Source organism: Squalius cephalus (genome assembly GCF_949319135.1).
Source record: "Squalius cephalus genome assembly, chromosome: 7".
NCBI classification, from domain to species: domain Eukaryota; kingdom Metazoa; phylum Chordata; class Actinopteri; order Cypriniformes; family Leuciscidae; genus Squalius; species Squalius cephalus.
In genome coordinates, this window is record NC_137128.1 from 20,375,867 (window position 1) to 20,385,075 (window position 9,209).

The window sequence follows — 9,209 nt, forward strand, 5'->3', positions numbered from 1 at the left end:
CAAACATCAAGGTGATTCTGGTTTCTGGTTTTTAGAAGCGTCTCAAACTACTGTTGAAGGCGAGCGATGTTTTAATTTATTGAATCCAATGAAATATCTGTGAGAATGTAACTCGCATAGAGCTGTCTGAACAATGACCACTTAATGTTAAGCATTGCAAGGCCTTGTCATAAGATGTGCAAGTGATCTGTAATTTAAATGTTCCTTTGCGGAATATCTGCAAACAATATAATCTCTATTATCGTTTTGTATATAATCTGTTTTTCTTTTTATGTACAATCTCTTTTTATAATAAAGCACCCTCCTGTGCAAAACATTGTGTTAGATGTGTTCAGGTGCTGGATGACAAAAGTATGGATTTGATGATTTTTCATTTTTAACATGAAGACATAACAATAACACATTTTAAGCACCAGTCCATGACAGAGCTCAGTCAGTGGTCAGGAAGAGAATCTATTCATCTTTGTGGACAGCAGAGGGTGATGTAGGTCTGAAAAAGAAAATACATTTCTATCACGTCACAGGGGCTGCATTCGAAATCGCATATTTCTAGGCAAAAAACTGTGTGTGAAAAAGAAGCGTGTTCGAATCATAATTCGAATTCACAGTGCTCATAAAAGAGAAGACGAAAAGAACCCGGATGACCTACTACTTCCGGTGAGATTCTGAAGCGTGCATGTGATGGACACTTTACTATCCCATGAGGCCACGGGAGAGGATTTATGAATGGCAGTGAAGCAACGCAACTGTTGCTGGTCACATGATAATGACAATGGTGAATGTAGTAGGCCTATGTCTGGATTACATTCTACACACATTTATACTAGCCTATAACGTACTTTTTTAGCGGTCGTGAAGCAATTAATTATTCAAAGCAACCTACTCGAGAGAATATGCGATTTCGGACGCCACCACTGATTCTTTCATTATGGCAATTGTGGCAAACGAATTTCTTACAATTGCAGATATCTCTACGTTCAAAACATAGCCTAAATCACTTGATGCGCATCAAAAAACGAATGTGACTTTGCCTCAACATTGATGCGATTGCAAACTGGACTCATTGGAATCATCATGAGGGGTTGGTTGTAAAATTTTTATAAAACTATTTTATTAAACTGTTTTTAAAGCCATAACATAGCTAACTGTTTTAGCATGTGGGACTGAAGTTAGCATGAATGCAAAGCATCAAATTAAACTTGAAATGGCTACTTATAATTGTAGCCTGGCTATCTATAATACAATGATTGCTAAGCAATCTACAATGTTGCTCACAGTCACATGCTACTTGCTCAAAAAGATGATGGGAGTGTATGATATTGATAACATCTCCACAGCTCTTCTCTGACTGGTCAAACTGACAGTGTTACAACACTCCCTGGTCTCCCTAAACTTAAGAATTACATCTTACCGTTAGTGAGAGAAAATAACTTCTCCATTAAGAGGCGATATTTGCCTTTTTTCCCCCTAACCTTTTAAAATTTGTCATCTTTTATAGCTATCAAATTCTTAAATTTAGGCTGTTACCAATCAAATGAAATCAGAATAAACAAAATCCATCTTTTTACTGCAGAGGCGGCACAGGAGCTGCATCTGAAGTGGCATCATTAGTGTAATAATGTAACCTGAAATCTGAAAAATCCCACCATAACAGACTGACAGTCTGTCTGGAACCCGCACGCAGAGGTAACAAGTCCTAGTGCTAATGGTGAAATATCAGCTCACTTGCAAATGCAATGCCTCACGTCCAATCAGATTTGAAGAATGAAATGAACTTTGTGAGTGTATATAAACCTCAGTGAGTTCAGCTTGTGCTCCTATACACTAATTACATCCTCAAGTTTCATAAGCAAACTTTAATCACACGCTTAAAGCTTGGCTGATTTTCTCATGAAAGCAGTGGGAGCGGTCCTACTTTGATGTGCATAGAGAGGAAGCTTTATAATGTGTTTACTTTTATGAATCATTAGGACATTGTTTTCATTAGACATTTCTTTCAGAGTGCAACAAAGAGCCTGTCAAATGCATTGCAAGAACGCACATTTTCTAATATAAAGTAATGTTTTGTTAAAATTTCTAATTTTCAGAAGTCAAAAAGTACAAAATATCAAAGTGAGATGTAAAATTTAGTACAGTGAGTAAATCAAATAGGGAACAGAATACGTTTTATTGCATGGCACAGTACGTGTAAGACCACAGAATATTATATAATATAAAAAGAAACCAAATGCTGTGGATCAATGGAATGTATTTGATCATAGTTGATAAAGTCAACTGAATTAGGCTATAATCAAGTATGAAATGTGGAATAAATCTGTTAAGGTCAGTTCACTTAAATAATTTCCTGTAAAATATAATACAGTTTTATTTTTACCATACAGTCATACCAAGAACACATGCAAAGAATCCAAGAGAAAACAGACATCCATTAGGTTTTAATGAATTCTTTTAAGACAGAGAAAGGACAACATCTATTGTTACCATATGAAAGTGAAAACAGGATGTAAACAGCCAGGTCTGGTTTCTCCTGCGTTGCCAAGAGCTCGGCAGCCACATCTGTTTGTTCTAGTGGGGAATCTCTGAGATCCTGGGTTGAGGTGTTTAGGAGCCCCTGTTGACCACATGCTTTGTGAATAAAAATGCATGCAAAAGAATCATGAAACACACAAAAACACAATCATTTGAATTAACATTCAGAAAAATATTATTTTATTACTAATCATTTGCAGTAGTGTGCCTGTGTAGGTTATTATATGCAGTGCATCTGCCAAATCAAATAGTAAATATTACATGAAAGGGCATAATGAAGATATAAGCATATAATATGTACATATAAACATTCACTTCACAGTTACACATTAGTTGCATTTGAGATGTGTGCATGGCTAGTCGTATGTGTGTGGGAGCTGCTTCTAACTAACACCAGAAGCTTTAAATGATCCCACAGCAGGTAATGGCTGGCAGATGAAAACAAACACATGTCAGTTGTAATTAAAGATGTCGGTTGTAATTACAGATGCTTAAGCATAGAATTAACCCTGTACGTGTGAAAGGGCTCAAACTGTGATTTATTCTCACTGATGTATTTCTAGAACACGGTTAAATATATACATTTATAATTTACTTCTTTTTTTTTTAAGGGAACAGAATTGGGAGACAAATATATCAGTGCAAAAATAGTAAAATATACTACATTTTCAGTTTCATCTGCTTTTATAGATTGGGATAAATATTTATACATTACCAGATTGGAGACTTTATGAACTTTTAGTTTAATATTTGTGAGAATTAATGTGATTTCCAATTATTCATTTAAATAAATTAATGTAAAACCTAAACAACAATGATAACTGATGAGAACGGTGATGATTTAAATTCTCCTTTGAATCTGTGTCCATCAAACACCATGATAAAGCTATGCTCTCTACATTTACCTGTCTAACATGGAGCAGATTTTTAAATTCTTAAAAAATCGTACATGTAAAAGTATCATGGGAACTCTATGGGTTAACTGAGGCTTGGAGAAACCTGTTGCCAATTAAGTGTGTGGAATGCCACATATAGACATTTCCTCAGAACTTCCACCACAGGTTGCAGAGCACATGTTCCCTTCCAGACAGAAAATATTACTGCTTTTAATCTTTAAAATGTTTGTTTTATTCAGATTTTTTGCTTTCGCAGTTTGGAAACAGTTGTCGAAACTCACCATGTGTTTGACTCCGTACTGATTCATTCTCTGGATTACAAGGGACCCAAGTTTAAGTGTCTTTTAGAATTTTCCTTTACACAGTGCACGAGCTGCGATGGAAACTCAAAGGTTTTTGTTTCTCATTTGTCTGATGATGAGTGGAATTTGCACAGGAGTGCACTGCCAGAGGTCTCCATTTAGATCAGAAGATCACCAGAGCAGATATTCAGTTTATGCTCCAAGACGCCCATCGGTTCCCTACACAGTAATACATCCACAGAACAGCAGAAGTGGCAGTCCGAAAGAAAACCCAAGGACCATCACGGCTGAGGTGTTCACCCCACAGGGATGCACGGGAAGAGGTTGCCATGGCTCGCCAAGACCAACAAATAATGATACTAAAGAGTGCAAAGGAATCGGTTGTAAACTGCCTGCAAGGATGCGACAAGATCCCAAACAGCATTCCTGTGTTGGAGATGCCTGCATCACAGGGTCAGATGTTGAAAGAAGCAGACTTTCTTTTGTCCATATGCAGGACAGAGCCGAGCAAGTATTGGGGGAATTTCCGGAGTTGGGAAATCGAGGGGGGCCATCAACTGGAATTCAGTTAACATGCGACATTAAACCAGGTAAACAATGATAGAATGATTTATTCCAGGGTGCTGGGTATTATGCAGTCCTGTGTTTTCATAATAGTGATATTACACTTGTTAAATTGCACACCATGCATTCATGGCCATGCAAAATTGATTACATGTTGGATTGTTGCCTACTTCCTCAGACAGTTTGTGGAAGCATGTCAATTCCGTTACAATATTAAAGCATGCATGAAATGTGACTCAATGTCATGTTTTTCCTACATTTCGACCAGGCACAAATGAGGTCCATTCTGAAGATGCATTGGTGTTGCATTTGCATTTGGCAAAAGGTCAAGATAAACTGGTGGCCCAGTTGCAGGGACAGCAAGCTGAGGTTAAGCAAATTCAGAGCACACTGAGAGAACAGCAAAGTGCTCTATTAGCCCACCAAAGAGAAATACTGGACCAGCAACGGATTATGTTTGAAAAGATGGAGGAAGTCAAGACCCAATACAGTTTTCTTCTCGACAGCATCAAACAGTTTTCTGTACAAGGCCCGCAAGGAGCAACTGAGAGCCATTTGCATGGTCTCCAATCCCAGGTTAGAACCTATTCTCAGGAGGCCTTCACAATGCATAAGATGAACATGGATGCTAGTGTTACGGATGCTGACAGACCTCTACTAGGCTGTGGATCCTGCCGAGCAGATGAGTACTGCGACTTCAGTGCAGACCGACCACGTTGTGAGAAATGCACTGTCTGCCCTCCAGGATTCTTTCTGGTGGCTCAGTGTTCGATTCATGCCGACAGGATTTGCCAGGTATGTTGTTGTCATTGAGGTTTATGTATATTTAAAAAAAGGTAATTTTTATCAGATACATAGTGCACAGGGCTTGACATTAACTTTTTTGCTCTCCAGCCACTATGGCTAGTGGTTTTTCAAAGTAACTAGCCTTTCCGGATTTTCACTGGTCTCAATTTTGACATCGATACCATGGGGGAAAACTGCCATATAGATATTTTTAATATTATCTCATAATTTGGCAGCAGGTGTATCCATTACACCGTTACACTTACACGTGTTTTCTTTCTCAACTGTTTACGTTCACTTAAAACATATCTGATTGTGTTTACGTGAATACTCGGCAAGACCAGCATTTTGACATTATTTTGTGTGTATTTGACCGTTTAAGCAGCGAAAAATAACTCATTTAGTTCTGAGAAATGGCTTTATGTGCATGCACTTTAGGTGTGAGCACAAAATCTGCAGTAATGAGTAAAATTATGTGCAATACGTGCAATCCCAATGCGAAATTCAAGCCCTGTAACACCAACAATATTCATCCGGAGCAAATGAAACGAGTGAGTGAGGGGAGGCGGGTTTGTGTGTCAACTCGCTGTCGGAGAGATCACGAGAGAGCGAGAAACCGCAGCTGATATGAAAGTACCTATTCTGCGAGAAATAAGTATTGGAAATTTTTTTGATATTTCAGTATTATTATGTATCAACAAATCTATATTTTTGACAACACTACATTGCACTTAGTTTATTATTTCAGATGCCTTTTTAAAAGACTACAATTGAAAAATATATATTATATATAAAATTCAACATGCCAAAGTGGCTAGTAGGACTGACTACGTTACACGCCACTGCTGGTGGGTGTTAATGTCAAGCCCTGATGGTGCGATCAATTTAAATTGATGTAGTATATTCAAATAAATAAATGTGTCAACAACACTTGATGTCAAAGCTTTTAGTCAAATTACAACTTAAAAAATACAATATGACAACTAAAATTGTCCAATAGGACAGAGACGAATGCCTAGAGATGCCAAACATATGTAAAGAACGTAACCAGTGCCTCAACACACCAGGTAAGCTGCCTACCAGACTTCCAGATTTGTTTAAGATTAACTTCCTAAGAGATTAATCATAGTGCATTGTTTCAGGAGGATTCCGCTGCTCCGGCGTGTCGGAGAGGGAAGCAGCTGCTGGGATGTGTGGGCACTCTTATTTTTACAATTCTGAGATGGAAGAGTGTCAAGCCTGTACAGAATGCGATTCCCAGCCAATGACTTCCCCATGTTTGGGCACGAGTGATGCGGTGTGCGCCAACCCCTCTGAAAGCAGACTCTCTCTTTTCTGGTCTGGTAATGTTGACCTAGCCAAGGGTAGTGAGTTTCCTGATAAGCAACTTCATATCCGTGGCAATAGTGACGGAAGCCTTCTTACCAGCACTGATGGCTGGATAATGCTCCACCAGCATGGTCTTGTTTGGGTCGACCATAACCTTGCTTTAAGACATGGCTGCCGCAGCTTTGTCCAAGCATGTTTGCGACTGAATGCCAGTGAAGGTGAAGGTCGGGATCTGAGTGGCATGCGTTTGGAGCAGCGGGAGGGGAAGTCTCTCCAGAGTGCCAGTGTGAGTGCAGCAGCCGCTGTGGAGCCAGGTCATGTGCTCTACCTTTCTCTCAAGAGTGTCACCAACCAGTGTAGCCAAGACAATGAAGATGTGCACCTTCAGAGCAGCTTAATAGCACCATTCAGCCTGCTCTGGCTGTCCCATGACACAGGTGCAGTTGCTATGACTGCTCAGGCCGTTGCCTCTGCGCATTACCACACCAACTACCGTCCCGCCTTCCGTACCTCATCCATCTCCGACCCTTACATGGTCGGCCTGACCCATGACAATCGTGGGGTGCGCTTCAGGGAAAGTGGCACTGTGAAGTTCGTCCTTCAGCAAGCATTGTACTCAATGGGTCAAGCCTGCATCTCAGAGGGCTTCTACTTACTTGCATACGTGAACCACAACGGAAGCAGTGCTGAGCTAACCCGTGCATTCAAGCCTGGTGTTCATTATAGAGATACGTCTATATCTCTGTCGGCTGCCACCACTGTGGATTCTGGGGATATGCTCACCTTCGAGATCCTTGCACCCGCTCAGTGCAATGTGCGCTACTTTGGCGACGACTCTGGGATTAGCATGCTCAGTCTGGTGTGGATCCCTTCGGCTGTGTCCACTGCCCTGTCAGCCTCCGTGTCCAGGAAGAGTCTCCCCTCTGGTGCAGTGCGGAATAAGGCCTTGTTCTTCCATCAGACAACTCCAGCAGTTCCACAAGTTGCACTTGCTGGAACCAAAGATCACAGAGACTTCATCTTTCGGGAAGCAGGGACAGCAAGTGTGGCCTTAGATCTGCGGCTTATCCACTCATGCAGTTTAATCAAACTCACCTTGCTCCAACAGAGTGGGTCTCAGGAGGTTCAGCCAGCCCCTGTAGCTCAACAGATTAGTGGACACATGCCGGAGGGAAGTGTATGGGCAAGCGTGGGACTGAGGGGATCGTTCCAGGTGCGTAACGGCACTGTAATCTTCGCTACAGTGGACTGTGTGAGAGGGCGCATCAACCAAATCGCCCATGATGCAGGAAGTAGCATTTCTATCCTCTGGACAGCTGCATGATTTAGCTAGCATGATGTCAAGCTGCCATGCTGATGTTTTTACTGTCTTTATGCATTTAGCTGAGGTACTTTTGGATGACGGTTTTATTTAAGCATCAATTAGTCGTTAATTAAGCTAAATTTCTAAATAATTTTCTAACCTGTACAACCAAATAGTACAAAAAGAAAAGTTTGCTTCAGAGTAGATTTCTGGGTTTTAAGTGGCATTGTGTCATCACGTATGCTTTAAAAAAAAATGGAGAAAATATGATTCATTTACTCTTTCTTTATTATTATTATTATTATTATTATTATATAATCTTTGTGTGATAGGTTGTTGTATGGTTTAATTTTAAAATGTTATTAAAATGTTTGCATCTACCAGTTCTGATCAGGTATTTTCTTTTTATTATATTTGCACTTCATAGCATTCAACAAATTTATTATCTACGTATATTTCCTTAATTATTTGCTGTTTTCCTCACCTTAAATGAGGGGACGTCTTACAGCATGGTTTGTATCTTGCCTGTATCTTTGAATAAAACTTTCAACTATTTGTTGTTGTTATTTTATTTTTTACCAGAAAAGGGTGGTAAACATTTTCTGTTGGTAGTGGGAATCAAATGCAGGTGTCTGTGGCACACAGAACCAGATGTCTTTGATTGTGCTATTTAATATGCAGGTTTTGTTAAAACAGGATAAAAGTAGCCCTTTGGCCTCCTTACTTTTTTGTGTTGCTATTCTCAAAGCAGAAAATATGACATTTAATTTATCACAAATAATAATAATACAACAAATACACCTTCGTTTTTTAAGTTTTCTATAAAAGGCCCGTAAAAAGAAACCGTATACTGAAGCCAAACTAGGGCTGAAAACAGGTTTATAATCTTAGGAAGCATGTACACAGACTTGCGGTTTTCCAAGACATTTGGTTAATATTAAAGCTTTACTGGGAGCAGGGGATGACGTTGATCTAAAGTTATTCCATAAGGAGAAGAGTGTGATAAACTGAGCCCTTCAAAGGGCTAACATGAAGCACTGAATTACGGCTACTTTAACAGGGTCGGGTCAGTTCTCACAGATGGCCCTCACCATACAGCCCCTTCTAAAATTTCACACAGATGGGAAATAATCAGTGGTTAAAAAACGAGAAAAATATGCTTAACATAGAAAATAAGACATGCAAATATCTTTGTTTAGCTACAAATATCTACCTCACTTAGAACATAACACTCAAATGTTAGCAACATAATGTATAGAGATTTAGATGCTAACCTGAGAAATGTGAATCAAGAGTCTATTTTTCTCTCTGTCAGGACAGATGAGATGAACTTTATGGCTTTCTCTCAGTGCAAGGGTTAAATGTCTGGCGAAGTGACAGTTCAGGTGTTCAGTGTTAGAGGATGTAATAATACTACTGTTGTGTTGAAGCCTGTACTTGACTTAAAGTGAAACACCTGGAAACATTTAAAGTTCATTGGGGGAGCTTAAAGCTTATTTT

General features: G+C 39.5%; 2 protein-coding genes across 3 annotated transcripts in view; both read left to right on the top strand.

Moving 5' to 3' along the window:
- Positions 1-256, top strand: part of abi1b (abl-interactor 1b) — a 24,868-nt gene extending 24,612 nt beyond the window's left edge. For both annotated transcript variants that reach the window (XM_079877458.1, XM_079877459.1), the window contains one exon: positions 1-256. This exon is cut by the window's left edge and continues 1,587 nt beyond it. The gene's annotated coding sequence lies outside the window, so the exon portion shown is untranslated.
- Positions 257-3,559: 3,303 nt separating this feature from the next.
- On the top strand, positions 3,560-8,144 carry LOC307162257 (uncharacterized protein). The gene is made up of 4 exons (XM_079877469.1): positions 3,560-4,317; positions 4,560-5,086; positions 6,078-6,144; positions 6,220-8,144. Exons 1-4 carry the CDS (start codon positions 3,804-3,806, stop codon positions 7,728-7,730), a joined length of 2,619 nt encoding a protein of 872 aa, XP_079733595.1. The 5' UTR covers positions 3,560-3,803; the 3' UTR covers positions 7,731-8,144.
- The last annotated feature ends 1,065 nt before the right edge of the window (positions 8,145-9,209 follow it).

Excerpts from the sequence above, each read along its gene's own strand:
- LOC307162257 (XM_079877469.1), top strand. The coding sequence starts at position 3,804 with ATGGAAACTCAAAGGTTTTTGTTTCTCATTTGTCTGATGATGAGTGGA. Across the intron at positions 5,087-6,077 it reads ATGCCGACAGGATTTGCCAG|GACAGAGACGAATGCCTAGA; the intron begins GTATGTTGTTGT and ends ATTGTCCAATAG. Across the intron at positions 6,145-6,219 it reads CCAGTGCCTCAACACACCAG|GAGGATTCCGCTGCTCCGGC; the intron begins GTAAGCTGCCTA and ends GCATTGTTTCAG.